The sequence below is a fragment of the Penicillium alfredii genome (genome assembly GCF_028826965.1).
Source record: "Penicillium alfredii strain IBT 34128 chromosome Unknown utg000009l_segment0_segment0, whole genome shotgun sequence".
Classification (NCBI taxonomy): domain Eukaryota; kingdom Fungi; phylum Ascomycota; class Eurotiomycetes; order Eurotiales; family Aspergillaceae; genus Penicillium; species Penicillium alfredii.
The window spans coordinates 1145140-1160135 of NW_026622706.1; the positions used below are offsets into that span (position 1 = coordinate 1145140).

The 14996-nt window shown below is 53.6% G+C and overlaps 7 protein-coding genes across 7 annotated transcripts; 1 reads left to right on the forward strand and 6 right to left on the reverse strand.

Annotated features, from left to right (window-relative positions):
* Window positions 1-463: 463 nt before the first annotated feature.
* Window positions 464-2515, reverse strand: NUU61_006344 (lysophospholipid acyltransferase family protein; the record flags this gene model as incomplete). Its single annotated transcript, XM_056656872.1, has 1 exon — window positions 464-2515. The coding sequence occupies one exon, from the start codon at window positions 2513-2515 to the stop codon at window positions 464-466; it is 2052 nt and encodes a 683-aa protein (XP_056509672.1).
* A 302-nt stretch (window positions 2516-2817) lies between these two features.
* ccpA lies at window positions 2818-3213 on the reverse strand (the record flags this gene model as incomplete). Its single annotated transcript, XM_056656873.1, has 1 exon — window positions 2818-3213. One exon carries the CDS (start codon window positions 3211-3213, stop codon window positions 2818-2820), a length of 396 nt encoding a protein of 131 aa, XP_056509673.1.
* Window positions 3214-3986: 773 nt separating this feature from the next.
* Window positions 3987-4490, reverse strand: NUU61_006346 (Acyl-CoA N-acyltransferase; the record flags this gene model as incomplete). The annotated part of the gene is made up of 1 exon (XM_056656874.1): window positions 3987-4490. The coding sequence occupies one exon, from the start codon at window positions 4488-4490 to the stop codon at window positions 3987-3989; it is 504 nt and encodes a 167-aa protein (XP_056509674.1).
* A 544-nt stretch (window positions 4491-5034) lies between these two features.
* On the reverse strand, window positions 5035-6542 carry NUU61_006347 (ERG4/ERG24 ergosterol biosynthesis protein; the record flags this gene model as incomplete). The annotated part of the gene is made up of 2 exons (XM_056656875.1): window positions 5035-5046; window positions 5100-6542. 2 exons carry the CDS (start codon window positions 6540-6542, stop codon window positions 5035-5037), a joined length of 1455 nt encoding a protein of 484 aa, XP_056509675.1.
* Window positions 6543-7227: 685 nt separating this feature from the next.
* On the forward strand, window positions 7228-9644 carry NUU61_006348 (OPT family oligopeptide transporter; the record flags this gene model as incomplete). The annotated part of the gene is made up of 3 exons (XM_056656876.1): window positions 7228-7725; window positions 7769-8029; window positions 8073-9644. 3 exons carry the CDS (start codon window positions 7228-7230, stop codon window positions 9642-9644), a joined length of 2331 nt encoding a protein of 776 aa, XP_056509676.1.
* A 680-nt stretch (window positions 9645-10324) lies between these two features.
* Window positions 10325-12429, reverse strand: NUU61_006349 (SH3 domain protein; the record flags this gene model as incomplete). The annotated part of the gene is made up of 2 exons (XM_056656877.1): window positions 10325-10945; window positions 11014-12429. 2 exons carry the CDS (start codon window positions 12427-12429, stop codon window positions 10325-10327), a joined length of 2037 nt encoding a protein of 678 aa, XP_056509677.1.
* Window positions 12430-13254: 825 nt separating this feature from the next.
* NUU61_006350 (putative cell division protein kinase (Ctk1)) lies at window positions 13255-14705 on the reverse strand (the record flags this gene model as incomplete). The annotated part of the gene is made up of 4 exons (XM_056656878.1): window positions 13255-13536; window positions 13594-14436; window positions 14494-14596; window positions 14650-14705. The coding sequence occupies 4 exons, from the start codon at window positions 14703-14705 to the stop codon at window positions 13255-13257; spliced, it is 1284 nt and encodes a 427-aa protein (XP_056509678.1).
* Window positions 14706-14996: the final 291 nt, after the last annotated feature.

Sequence of the window (14996 nt, forward strand, 5' to 3'; positions counted from 1 at the left end):
ATGAAAAGAAATGAGGTTCTGCATCATATTCGGTGGCGGGTGTGTCACTAAAGTCCAATCTGACACCAATCGATCGAGGATTTGCACATTCCAGTCCCAGAGAGTCCCTCTTCATGTCGATCCAGGCTCGCGGTAGTGCCCGATGAGGCATGCGAAGGGCGCTTTGCACATTCCAGGAGATGGCAGTCCGCCTCTCACAAGGCTTGGCCAAGACTTGATCGTCGGAAAATGTGGCTGGCTAAAAATATCCGACGGAGGCTTATTCAGGGACCTTCCAGGGGATGTCTATTGGCTCCTGTGGGATCGGCATAAGAACCACTTTGCTGTCATGGCACCCGCGCGTATGGTTCTCTGATAAGAGATATGCGTTGTCATGGCACAGCTCAATCCAAGCATAGGACCTGCAGGTCTTGGTAGACACATGTCTAGGTAACCATCGTAGCCATGCTGCAGAGCGTAGCGATCACCGCTCTTTCTTGTCATTATCTGTTGCAGAGGGTTGGTATTTGAGAATCGATTCTCCTGTCTCGTATCCAGTGATCGTTTGGGATCGCCTCCCTCTTCCTTTGCGCGTGTGGATTTTCTGACTCATTTCCTCCAAGTCACCAGCTGAAGAAATTGAGGTGAGACCCTTAAGACGATCCTCGCCAGGCGGGCCATTCGACCGGCTGCGACTCCGATCCCGGCTTTCTGGTTCACTTGGTGGCATGCTCTTGAGCCGGGACTGGTAAGCATCTGGTGTGTACGGATCAGTGGGGATTTCCGCGTCAACATCAGGCAGAATCCCGAATCCGAGATCATTGATTGTCTCCGTGACCCGTTCCGAGAGCGCTTCGCGGTGCACTCGAAGGTCGATCAGATACGAAGAGGACCATGGGTTCAGTGCCACAAGAAGCGGCGGGAGAGATTTGACGATATCCATTCCAATCTCACCAAACCGCAGCGCTGCAAAGCTGACCGAAATCATGAGCCCAAAAAAGCTGACGGCAAAGGCCCACAATGGAATGGCATCAGATACGTAGGTTCTGGCCACCATCCACCAAGGTAATGAGTGCGTGTAATGGCCCTCATGGCGGTTGTACCGGAGCCACGCGGTCACGATAACGGTGTAGTAGGCATAAAGGGCCGGTGCCAGCCCCATGGCCACAAGAATCTTCCAGGTACTCATCACGTCGTGTCCTTGCAGTTTCACGACCGAAGCTGCGAGTGCATGGCGTCGTTTCTTTTCTGAAATCACCTTGGTGGTCACAAACACAGGCCAGAAGAGCAGAACGCCCGGCAGTGTGCCTACGCTGAGAACAAGCAGTTTGCATAGGCGGTAGATCAAGATAATGAGGGTCAGCCACCATGGCTTCTCTTCTACATTGCCCCATTCCACTTGGTGGTCCTTGATTCCCAGCGACTCCAAGCGCCTATTGTACTCCGTGACAGCCTTTTTGAGGCCCTGAATGCGGGGATCTTCACGATGTCGAGTGTAGCCCTTGAGCAATCGTCGGTTGAATTCGATCACCAGAGGTAACGGAATCTTCTTGCTGATAGGATTGTAAAGCTTCCTGGTCGACTGAACCAGGATCAGTGTCTCGTGATCCGGGCTGATCTGTGTAACTGCCTCGAGGCCATCGTAAATGGTTTCAAGCAAGGAGCCTACGGCATTCCGTTTGCTATTGCCCCCAGCCTTGAAGGCCTCGACTTGATCGGGATGCACGTGAATCGGGCGGCCGAATTCAATCACGCCCCTGGAGCGGAATTTGTGCGCATGGAAGTAGTTCATGCCGCATGGGACGATGGAGAGCCCGCAGTCGGGATCATGGGCCAGAGCTCCCAGCGACATCAATGCGGCACCAGCCTTGAGAGGCAACAGGTTCGAGCGATCATGACTACCTCCCTCGGGGAAGACACCGATACAGCCACCCTGGGAAAGCTCCTTGTAAACAGCATCGAACATCTGACCTTGGTCGACATGGGGTGCAATTTTGAAGATCGTGCCTTTGCGACCCGGGTCATCCGAGACCGGAGAATCGAATGGCTTTTTCAGCCGAAGCGTGGTCGGCCCGATGATCTCTTCGATTGATGCAGACTCAGGTCCATCGGGACCCTTGACGGTCAGAGACCCGCTTGGCATAAACTCCGATTGTGAGAAATCGGTGCCCACCCCGTGGATGAGCGCGGGGTCATTGCCCGGCTCGGGCTGGTAGATGGTGCCTTTGCCGGGCTTGGCCAAATCCATGGCCCGAACAACGGGCAGAGTTCCCATGCATGCTGCCAGCGTCCCGATGTAGGGCTCGTTTAGCGATTTCTGAGCGATCAGAAAGGACACGCGTCGCTTGGCCTGCGATTTGAGTAGGTGCATCAAAATGGCCGAATCAACGAATTGGTTGGCATGAGGCGCAGCGACAATCAGCACAGGACCCTTTTCAGGGATTCTCCATGCTCCACGAGGGTAAATCTCTCGGAAGAAGAGATCCAACCCCCAGGTGAAGAACCACAGCACCAGGTCGTACAGCCAAGGGATCATCGCTCCCGCGTCCGATCGGCCAGCCGTTGTTGATGGCCACAGATCTGTTCTCGGATTATGACCAGATCAATACACAAATATCATGGGAAAGACGATGAATTGGCCAAGCTGCTAGGTGACGATACAAACAGGCGAGGGTGACGTCGGGGCGGGGGAACGTCGGCTAAATTTACGTGGGCAAAAACATACGTGACACCGACGCGTTGTATTAAATTGGACATACACTCGACAAGATAAAAACACAGAAAACTCGACACTGCATTAATGCCATCTCTAACCATTCTCTCCCATTATCAATCAATCTATGCGCCTCCCGGGAATCCGAAGCAGTCCAGCTTGAAGGAGACGTAACCAGGCTCGAGAATGTCGGGCAAGCACCTGCCTTCGGCGAAGGGGCCGTGTTCGAAGGGCAGGAAGTGCACGGGCTTGCCACTGCACCCATCGTTGTTCCAGATGGTGACGCCGTGGCACCAGGCAGTGTCTTTGGTGTCCAGGTGTGCGCGGAACGAGTAGTTGTTGATGCTCCAGTCACGGTTGACGGTGGTCTTGTCGCAAGTCACCGGGGTGGCAGTCACGTCGGCCTTGAACTTGGCCTCGCCCTTGGCGGGAGCACCGGCATCGCAGGTCTCCCAGGAGAGGAACTCTACGCTGGCAACGGGGAAGCCGGCGTAAGCAGTCATGGGGCCCAGGGCGAGCATGGCCACAGAGGCAAAGGGCTATGAGATGTGAGCTTCGCTGTCTTCCGATGTCATTACATTTGGATTCCATGATTTACCTTGGAGAAGTGCATCTTGTTTCGAGAACTGTGAGTTTTCTGGGGAGAGCGATAGTTGTCCGGCACAGAATTGGACGTCCAGGTGTCGTACCGCGTCAAAACACTCGCTCAGGAAACCAGAAGCCAGGGACCGTGTCCCATGGCATTTAAATAGCCTCCATGGAGCATTGACTTGAGTAAACAACCTCTCCGACGCGTGGAATGCAGCAGGGTTGGATCGGGCATTTCCCAGGTTCGATTGGAGCAACGAGATTGGAGGAGGGTCGGTGGAAAGGGTTGGAATGCGAAGATCAAGAAAAGAATCAGGGTGGCTGTTGGCAGACTGTGCCTGCCGATCTCCCCAAGAATGGGCGCGAGGGTCTGCTGTCTTGAAGACAGGAGTCTTCCATGAAGGGTTGGTTATGCCGTTCAAGGGATGCAGCACCCTCAGATTCCTCGATCTATTTCTTCCAGGCTGGTACTTATTATCTCCATGATTTTCTTTAGAACGAGGAGATAAATCTCGAACTCACAAGTCATTCCTACAATGACCAACTTTGGGATGTGGGCGAGCCCTATCTACATCCGACTGCCAGCTACCCCAGACAGCAACACTCGCTTTTGCTAGTGTTTATGAGGGAGAAATGCTTGATCAACCACTCTGTCTTCAATTTTGGCCTTTATGGCAGGCTGTGACTGAGAACTGTCTCAACGTTCTCAATGCCATGACTGCCAACCCGATGTTCGGTTACAACTCTCGAGCCATCGCCCACAATGTAACTTCGAATGATGGATGCCACGTTCCCTGGGGAATTTCCGGCTACCCACTGGATAGAACTCCTGCTTCAGCCAGTAGGCGCCGTTGGTTTCTTTCACAGCCCGGACAACAAGGCGCAGCGGGGGCGCGTTCGCCTCATTTGTGAGTGTATGTCGCAGCCGGATTTCGTCCTCGCATGCCTTCAGCAGGCCCTTAACAAGTCCCTTTATATGATATCGAGGGTTTTTTGTGAGAGCAAACACTGCGAGCTTGTAGCCTCCCGGGAGGTCATATTGCTGGCCGACCTGGCCTATATCGTGAGGCGCAGTGGCAGTCTCGTTCTGGTGGCTTTCGTGCTCTTGGTGCTGGTCATCTTCATTACACTCCTGGATACTTGCAGTGCCGATCAACTTGCGTTTCTTTGTTGGGTTTGGTGGGGGCAAATGCCACGATGGTGAATGCATCCGGGCCCAGGTCTTCGCACAGCTGGGTGTCGGTCCGGAGTCGAGTCCCTCTATCTGGGACGGAAAGCTTGATGGCGTTGACCATCTTGGTGAGATCGGACAACCATGGCTGAGTAAGGTGCTCAACTGGTGTGAATACCTCGATTTCGTAGGCGAGTTCGACCTTCATCTTCCGGTGCTAGAGGGGGGGTGGTTGTGGTGATATTGGGGTGAGCAACAAGTTCTGCTTATAGTAGGGGTTAGGTGCCATCGAGAAAAACATATAGTGAATATTGCCTTCACTGTCGGAAGTAGGGTCCTCCAGTTTTCCAGGCTAGTTTAGCTAAGTCGTGACTCAGATCAATCTGAATTTGTTTGGCCTTTGAACAGAGGTGAACAAGATCGGACGATCAGACTATTTCATTAGCTGAGCAGACTATTAGGCTTTTTGATTTGTCTATTCTCTATACATCAAAGCATCTATTCTCAACCCAGTCGATGGTAAGGGAGCTAGGTGCAATCCAAATTCTTGTGATATTGGATGACATGGCAGCTTTGGGACGCTTCAGACCACATACTACCGGGCAGTTAGTTAATTACTCACAATATACAAGGCATAAAGCAACTTACCGGGATAAACAGATACGGAACCTGTCTCTCGTACTCCTTCCATGCCTCACCATACTTGAACCGGCATTTACTGATATCCCTCATTGCCCGGTGGGCAATCATGAAACTGAAGAACACAGGGTAAAACCAGGGGAAAGGACTGTCAAATCCAGTGATCAGACCCCAGGAAAGAGCGAAAAACATATCACAGGTATAGTGGACCTTGCGGGCCCTGCCATACCAGCCATCCGCGAGGATGGTGTCACCGAATTCTGACACAATAGTCTTAGGGTTGTGGACCTCCTGCCAGGGGAGCTGTGGGAACGTCGTGCGTTTGACAAAAGTGCCACGCTCCATCATGCGGAATGAGTTTTTTTGGCTGTTGCAGGTATCCCAGACCCAGTAGACGAACAGATACAACACAAAGAGCGCTGCCAGTGCATACTTGTTCCAGGCATAGGTGGCCGGGTCATGGTTAGCCAGGTACAATGTGCAGTGCGAGTATGACAAAGGGACACCGGCCATGTTCCAGAAAGTCAACATGAACCCGAGTTTCTCTTGGTACATGTCCCAAGTGGTGGTGATGAGGTGCTCTGCTTTTGCGCAGGCGTTGGTGTATAAGAAATGGGCCATGACCAGGAACAAAACCTCGCCCGAGACATAGCCGTACTGTTCATATTGGCGTGTGGCAGCGGCACAGCTTAAACCGAAGATAATAAACCATGGGATGCGGACTTCGTAGAACATCTTGAAGTCCAAGATACCGAACAGGCGTGGGTTTAGCTCGGCGCCCATAAAGAAGTCGTAGATGGGGTAACCCGTAATCCGATGCTGGGCGCCGCGCGCAAAAGCAGACAAGTAGGTGACCAGACTGACGAGAAACCCAGAGATAATCGCCACCGACATCAGCGGCCCAAACTCGTCGATGAAGGTGTAGATAGGGAACAGCCCCGTGCCATGCAAAACCGCCATAACGAAGATGGTCAAGTAGAAACTCGTAAAGGCCGAGCAATGGTACTTGAGCTGCTTTCCACCCAAGTGAGCCAGAGGCTTGCCGTAGCAGGTGAATCCAGGCATAAGAATATAGCATGCCGCCTCAAAGACAAAATACACCCAATAAATGCGCCATGCTCGGAAGTGAGGAAATGCACCAGTATAGACGAGATGTCCTAGGTGATTCCCAAAGTCCGTCCAGGATTGCCCGTCGTGGGGGAGCGGTAATTTTCCATCGTAGTAGGTGGCACCGATCCACATGTAGTACATCAGCAGAGGAAATCCAGTCATCAAGGCCAGATTTCCCAGTGATCCACCAAACTCGAAGTGTCCGGAGTAGTCGACCTTGGGGTCCATTCCTGGTCGCCATCCACCGATGATGTGCTCCCGTGCAAAGTCCTCTGTGCTTGTGGTCTTCTGATGGTCACCCTGTCGGCGCCGCAGGGTAGCCTCAGCATTTTTGGTGGCCATTGTGTTCCTGGAGAGAACAATATTCGGTCAGAAGTGACGATTTCCTGGTCCAAGCCATGGCCAATACGTACTGAATCAAGCTTGGAACACTCTCGCCCAAATGCCGAGGAAGAAGAATGCTAACAAGGAAGAATACAGAAAACCAGGGATGTCCCTGGTTTATGTATCTTTGAAAGTAACTAAATTAGAACTGGATCATGATCTCCTTGGCGTCCATCAGGCCCACTTGAGCAGCGTACTCTTTCGGTTTAGGCGCATCATCCTTGGGGCCAGAGGGGGCTGGCGACCAGCTGTGGGAGGAACAAATGATCGTGGGTTACCATAGGGGTTATCTATGATCCACGGATGGTTTGAGACGACTCAATGAGTAGTATATCTTCTAGGGATGGAGATGGCGAAATAAATATTTCACCTGGTTATTCAAAATCGAAAGATGTTACCCTAACAAATCAGCTTCTGCATCACTTTCAAATAACCAAGAAAAGATGCAATAAATCAGCTAATATCCAGCAATTCAACAATATATCCTTGCATGTTGTAGCCACCCCAAACAACCTCCCCTAATAGGAAGCCCTGGAGGCTGATGGGTGACGTCAGGTGACCACATTAATCATCGCAATTCGCCCGAGGTCGACCACTTCGACGCTTGCCACGATGAGCTTGGATGGATTACCAGATCTTCAGCATGGCAGGCGATGCCTTGGAACCTCATCGTCACATGGTAGACAGGCTGTCGTCTCCATCAGACCCGCAGCCCTCGGATCCCACAGATGATTTCACAAATCCCCGCACGCCGACGACCTCCGCCCAGAGCTTCACTCCGCGCTCGCTTTTCGTCGGCCTCATCATCGGAGCTCTCATCACCTTCTCAAACACATATTTTGGGCTGCAGACAGGATGGATCAGTACGATGGCCATGCCTTCGGCCTTGATTGGCTTCTCGGTCTTCAAGGTTCTGTCGAAGCAATTGTCCTTTCCGTTCACACCGATCGAGAATGTTCTGATTCAGACCGTGGCTGGCGCGGTGGGCACGATGCCACTTGGTTGCGGATTTGTTGGGGTGATTCCTGCACTGGAGTTCCTGCTGAAAGATGGCGAGGACGGTCCGACAGGTGATGGCGGGGAAGGCGAAGGCGGACCTCTCAAGCTGAGCTTTTGGAAATTGGTGATCTGGAGCCTGGGGGTCTGTCTTTTTTGGGGTGGTATTTGCGGTTCCGCTGCGAAAGGAAGTCATTGTGCGGGAGAAATTGCGGTTCCCAAGTGGCACCGCTTCTGCGCTGATGCTCAAGGTCTTACATGGTGCTGGGAAGGATGAAAAAATAGTGCCTGCCCAATCTCATACGGCCGTTGCAGCTCATGAACAGGAAGAGGAGGAGAGAGGACTCCTGCTCAAGGATGATGAGGCTGAAGATCAAGCATCTGATAAAAAGGACTGGCGGTCGAAGATGCGTCTTTTGATCTTTGCTTTTGTATTTTCGGGGGTCTATGTGAGATTTTCCCCTGCCGATGTCATCACTATGGTGCTGACAGCAAAAGACATTGTTTTCCTACTTCGTCCCTCTGGTCCGCGACATTCCTTTATTTGGCATGGCCATTGCCCAAAATTGGCTGTGGACTCTCAACCCATCTCCCGCCTATGTCGGCCAAGGCATTATCATGGGCCCATCGACATGCATCCACATGCTTTTTGGAGCTGTACTGGGCTGGGGTATCCTGTCCCCGCTGGCCAAGTCTCGCGGGTGGGCACCCGGCCCCGTGAACAGCTGGGAAGACGGGAGCAAAGCATGGATTGTGTGGGTGTCATTGGCCATTATGCTTGCGGATTCTCTTGTCAGTCTTGGGTGGCTGGTGACTAAACCTCTTGTGAGCCGTGCTCCTAGGTGGATTGCGCGATTCCGATCCACTCGCGTTGGAGGATGGCTCGCGTTGCAGTTGCAGTCCTCGGCCTCTCATCACCACTCCTATATCAACTACTCTGCCTTAGATTCTGACAACCATCCCGCGGCTCACGAGAGCCATGGCATTAATGATGCTCAAGTCACCGGAAAGGAAGAAGACGTGGATGCGCCGCCATCCCAGCTGATCTCTACTCGTACAGTGGTGATTTTGCTCCCATTGACCCTCATCCTGAATGTCATATGCATGCACTTTGTCTTCGGCGACATCATGTCTCCCTGGCTCACCAGTCTCGCCACTCTCCTGGCAGTCCTTCTGTCTGTCATGGGCGTTCGCGCCCTTGGCGAAACCGACCTTAACCCGGTGTCCGGGATCAGTAAATTGACCCAACTGCTGTTTTCGCTCGCCACACCCGCCTCCCACTTCTCTCGGCGTACGGCGCTCATCACGAATCTGCTTGCTGGCGCCGTTTCAGAGTCTGGCGCCTTGCAAGCCGGCGACATGATGCAGGATTTGAAAACGGGCCATCTTCTAGGTGCGAGCCCCAAGGCCCAGTTCTATGGCCAGATGATCGGCAGCCTGGTTGGGGCGGTCCTTTCTACGGCCGTGTACAAGATGTATGTGAATGTCTACGAGATCCCGGGCGACATGTTCCAGACCCCGACCGCGTATGTCTGGATTTTCACTGCTCGCCTTGTCACGGGCCAGGGTCTCCCCGAGAGGGCCTGGCAGGCGTCTATGATTGCCGGCGCTATCTGGGTTGTGATTACCGCCTTGCGCATTGTAGCAGCATCCCCTGCCTTTGCGCGCGATGGCAACCCCCCGCCCTGGAGAGCGTGGATCCCCGGCGGTATTGCCGTCGCCGTCGGCATCTTCAACGTTCCCTCTTTTACTCTCGCCAGAGCCATTGGCGGTATCATCGCTTGGTGGTGGTCACGTTCGCACGCCGTGCCTGCTAGCCATCCTGCTACCAGCGACCTGACCGATGGCTCTCGTCCCTCGACGGCCGGGCCTGCCACACCCGCAGAAAGACATTCCGGCCTCCAGCCTGGCCGCGGAGAATCTACGCCTGCCCAAAAGGCAGCCGAGACAGCGGATGCGGCCTCTTCGTCTGTCGTTATTCTTGCGTCCGGCCTCATTTTGGGCGAGGGTATACTGAGTATTGTGAATCTTCTTCTCGCCAGTGGGCGTGTACCCCATCTATGATCACCATATACCAGCGAGCATTGAGCTTATACTTGCATTTGGTTGTATACTAGGCATGATATCCTAAATTTGATATGAATTTTGGGGGGTTTGGTCATGACACTACGACAATGGACATTAACACTCAACACTCTAGTTATGCCGGCCACGGAGGTCTGTTCATCAACCATGTAAAAGATCCAAGATTTCAGATATCCATATAAAAATGCATGTATAAACTGGCACGCGGAAGCGTCATCACTTGCAATAAATCTTACAGTCCGGATATTCCCATACGTTCACTACCCCATTCCACGTATTCTCTGCCAAACATAGATCCGCGTACAGAGTCGAATGATGAAGTCTGCAACGTTGGACGATTGGAAGAAGAAACCAGAGCAGGGGAAAAAAAGAGAGGGAATAACAACAAAAAAAGGGGAATAAAATAAAATCAACTAGTTGGTTGCGAAAATTATACCGTATGCGGCAAAAAGGAAATCTCGCATCCAAGTATCCAAGCAACAAGCTGGCAGAAAAGAAAATGGGGGGGGAATCAAAAAGACACGATGGCGGGTTTAAATCAAACCAAAAGGGAGTGGGCGTTCGTCACGGACGTGGATAAGTCATCGAGATTGAGAGCAAGAAATCGCGACGAGACATGCTCATTTTCCGTCCAGCGGGACGACATAAGGCCGTATAGATTAAGATTTCGGACTGGGAACGGGCTTTCGGGAGATCTGTGAGCTGGGCGGAGACGCCGGGGCCGAACTCGGGATGGCGGGGAGTTCAGTCGTCGGAGCAGGAGCCGGAGGTGGAGAGTCAGCCAACGGGCTGGATCTGGGCACAGCGGTGGCGTTGGGCGGCGCGACAGAACCGGCGCTGTTGTTGCGTTGCTGCTGGTTGATAGGCATGGCGGGTCGCTGCATGTCCGGGGCCCCGTAGGGGGCAGGGCTCATGGACCGAGACACTATGCGGAGGCTGGGCCCGGTGGGTTTACCATTTGGGCCCGGGCCCGGTCCCGGTGACATCGAGCGGGGAACCGGGAAGTGGGCGGAGGGCATCGATTGGCTGGGGTAGGGAGGCCTGGGGTAGGGGCCTCCGGCGTATCCAGGGCCGGGGGATTGTGGCCGCCGTTCTTGCGGATAGAATCGGCCTGATGGGGACACGGGCGGCATGCGGCCGTTGGGGCCCATCATGGGTGGGCCGCGAGGACCGGGGCCTGCTCCAGGGGGTGGACGTGTGCGAGGCTTGACTGGACGTGCGGACAGGCAGCTTCGTGGGGCCACACCTTGCTGGGAGCGATCCAGACGGGTACAAAGGGCCTGAAATAAGATTGTCAGTACTGCCTTTCTCTATATCAAAGCCATTGGAACAAGAAATATTCACTTACCCATCCGTCATCATATTCATGCAGTAACCGGACCAGTGACCCTGTGCGAAGCTCTAATTCGTCCTCCATGGACGGATTAAAATCCATCTGGATTCGGTGGACGTTGTCCGAAGCTAGGCCAGCCGCACCAGCGGTTGCTCCAGCAGCACCGGCACCGGCACCGGCCACCGCCGCGGGTGCAGCTTCGGCACCATCAGCATTAACAGGACTTGGCGCAGACGGACCTGATCCAGCGGGGGATTGTGCGCGCGAATCTCCGGGGTTGGATTGATCGTTCTTGGGACCCTGAGATGATGCAGCGGCACCTCCAATGGCTCCGACAGCCGCAGCACCAGCAGCCGTTGCCGCGACAGTCGTTCCAGATGGCCCAGTGCTCGACTCGACACTAGCAGGAGGCTGTTCGGCTACCGGTGTAGTGGCCGTGTTAAAGGGGTTTGCCGGGTCACTGAATGGGTTGTGGCCGCTGCCACTGGTCTGGGGAGGTGTCGGAGGCGGCGAATCACCGGTTAGATTACGAGATGCACTGGCAGCGGCAGCACCACCCACTGCACCAGCAGCAACGGCTGGAGCCGGGTTGAAGAAGCTACTGCGGCTGAGATCCGGTGCGAACTGGGTGATGGGGCGGACGTTGAGCTGTGGAGGAGCGGAGGAAGTCGCGGGCTTCGAGACCGGAGGCGGAGGCGAAGGTGGTGCAAGACTATGGATGCCATACGTCTTCTCATCCGCCAATTCTTCCACTTCCTGGTTCCGCTTCCTTCTTCGAACAAAGAAGAACACCAGCGCAGCGATCACACCCACACCGAGAATGACTCCAATGGCCACACCGGCTTTGGCGCCTGAGGACATGCCCTCTGATTGAGGGGCACCAGTGGTAGTAGACGAGGCTGATGCAGCAGAGTTCGTGGCCGATGAGCTGGACGTCGTAGGGAGAGACGTGCTTCCATCTTGGCTCGACGAGTCCGTGGCGGAGGACGTCGAAGTTATAAAGGCGGTGGTCGGGTGAGAAGTCTGCGAGTCAGTCTGCGAATCAGTAGTCGTGGTCGCAGAATCGGTAGCGGTGGTCTTGGTCTCTGTTGAGGTCTCTGACGTAGTTTCTGCGGTAGTCTCATGGGCTGTATGAGTTTCCATGATTGTGGTCGCCGGATGATCATCCGTTGTTTTATCGGCTTCAGTTGTTTGCTCCGCTGTCTCTGCTTTCTCGGTGCGTGTGCCCTCCACAGGTGCACCGACACCAGCGGTAGGATCGTCCTTCTCGGTCTTGGTGGGTTTAAAATCCTCCGTCATAGGGTCCTTGAAGGCGCTGTCAAAATCCCGGTCCTGGGTATTATGGATGAAGTCGAAGAAGCCATCAGGGTCGGGATCGCGCTGTTCTAAGCCGTGGTCATGAGCATGAGTGTGATGGCCATGCCCGTGCATATTGACGTTCGGGCTTCAAGATCCCAGGCTTGGAAGTGATCGAATTCAGATGTACGAAACCCAGAGAGACAGGACGCGTCTAAAGAGAGAGCAAGGCAGTCTTGCCTAGGATTCCAACGCGAGTCGGACGTCTCCGAGGATTCGGGTATGTAGTCGCGCGGAATGTGGATAGAAAGAATGGATTGAGATCGAGCACTGCCCGATGCCAGAGAAAGTAAACAACAACAAAAAGAAAAGAAAGGACGACGACGACTTCCAGGCCGACGATAATTAAAAAACAGCAAAACAGCAAAACAACAAAAGGCGTGAGAAAAGAGAGAAGTGCAAGGTCGTAGTAGGGTAGAGATTGCAGTCGCACAGGGTCCACGAGGAGCCGAAATGAGATCTAGTCCGATGAAGGCGACGATCGGCGAGGGGGCCGTGGAGTCTTCAGCCCTGGATCGCTTCAATTCCTTTGCATTTCTCAGTGGATTTCCAGTGAGAATTCGCCTATTTTCCGTCCCAATGGCTATACTTCCCTTGTTGTTTACTTACTGTATACCAGGTCACTTGAAGGCCATCTTCTCTCAACCGGCCCCCAACGCAACCACACGGACACAAGACTGCCCCTGGCCGTTTCACGGTGGGGGCGATTCTCATTGATCGAAAGGGCTCCGGTGCAATCTCCGAAGCTGCCGGGAACTCGGCCAATGTGAACGGGTTCCTGAGGCCCCACGCCCGAGTTCATCTATTGGAGACGTGCTCTTATTTATTGGGATTCCTTTGGCGCTCGTGATTTTTGAATTACTCGCAAGATGAGGATTCGAGGCACATTGGCTGAACTTGTCATTTTTTTGAGGCCAGACGGTGTGCCGTTCGCATTTCTACTTGGAAAAATATGGATGTCGTAGCGCCTGGAAAATGATTCGAATGTGAGATACCGTCGCTGGCCCACCAAATCACATCACATACCTCGGCGGCCGAGAGCCTTGCACTGCTCTCGTAGCGTAACAAGCGTTGAACTAAATCTCGGCTGGTCGACGACACTCCAGGCAAAATATCTTCCCAGGATCGTGCAGGGAGTGGGTGGAATTCGACTTTGCCCCAGTCTGGCAGTACTCGTACTTCCTACACGCGGGTTAATTCACGGTTTCGCACTCATCCGCCTTGCAATCATGAACCTACCGGCCAAGTCTGTTCGTCGGGGGTTCCCAGTGCCTTGAAGATTGAAGCGATGAGCGACAGATCACTCCCAAGGGGCCCCGAATCAAAGAGTTGGTGGTGGTCCACGGTCACCGCTTCGGCCACGACACACCCTGCGGCCCAGAGATCGAGGGTTGTCCCGTACTCCTTGTACCCAAATAAAATTTCAGGCGGTCGGTAGCAGGTTGTGCCTACGTCGGTAATCTTCTGGCGAGAGGGTTCGGACCCCGGATCGCCTTCTTTCCACGAAATCCCAAAATCTGCCAAATATGCGGGTCCACTTGGAGAATCCATTAGGATGTTTGATGGCTTGATGTCACGATGAATGATCCCCATTTCATGAATATGGGCTAGCGCAGCAAACAGGTCCCGCAAGACCGATCGCGTTTGGGTAGCCGTCACCATACCACGTCGAAGTAAGTGCTCAAAGTCATGTCGCAGGAACGGAAAGACCAAGACCAGTCTCCCTTCATCAAGCGTGAAGGTCTCGATCAACGAGATTACTCGCGGGCTCTGGGCTTCGCGGAGCAATCGGGCCTCGCGGTGAACATCATGGGGGGCCGTCATGAGATGCGGGATAGTGATTTTGATGGCTCGAAGCGTGCCATTCTCGGCTTTAGACTTGTAAATGGTGGAATGGAGCCCATCAAAATGATGAAAACAGGAGGTATACTGGCCAAATCTCTCCCCGGTGGACGGGTCCGCCGATGGCTCTGGCTCCTGGAAGTTCTCCTGTACTTGAAGCGGGCTGCTAATCATGGGGGCTACAGACCCCATTGTCTCTGCTGCGTCAATTGCTTGTTGACACATCCGATCATACTCTTCCTGGATGGAATATGAGCCGAAGCAGCTCACATCTTTGGAGAAAGTCCTTCAACCGACCTTCGAGGTGGCCTGGCTGTAGGCTTCATTCTCATACCGCCGTGCTTGGCTTTGCGCCTCAGCAAATGCAGCTGATGAGGAGGCTTGTTGGTAGACCGTGGTGCTAGGAACCTGGTTAAGAACAGATCCCGGTTCAATGTGGAGTGGGGGGCCTACAGAGACTGGATGGTCCTCAATCGATCAGAAAACCCCAGGGTGCTTGTCCAGGACATGATGGACTATTGAGAGTGTAGAAATTACCCCAATGACTTCTGCATTGTCGTTTTCTTTTTTTCTTCTTTTTTTTTGCTTGGGCGTAGAAGACATCGATGACCTCAGCGTCCAAGCAACAGACCAGTCAAGATGTCATGTGACCCGCAAGGGCGTCATTCCAACCCCGGCCGTCCTCGGCGACATCACGCATACCTCTCCCACTCGCTGACAGCTTTTTTTTGGATCCCGCGTTCACTCATTTCTCCCTTATTGGGTGAATGGTTTCCTTTCCCTCTGTGTTCTTTGACTGA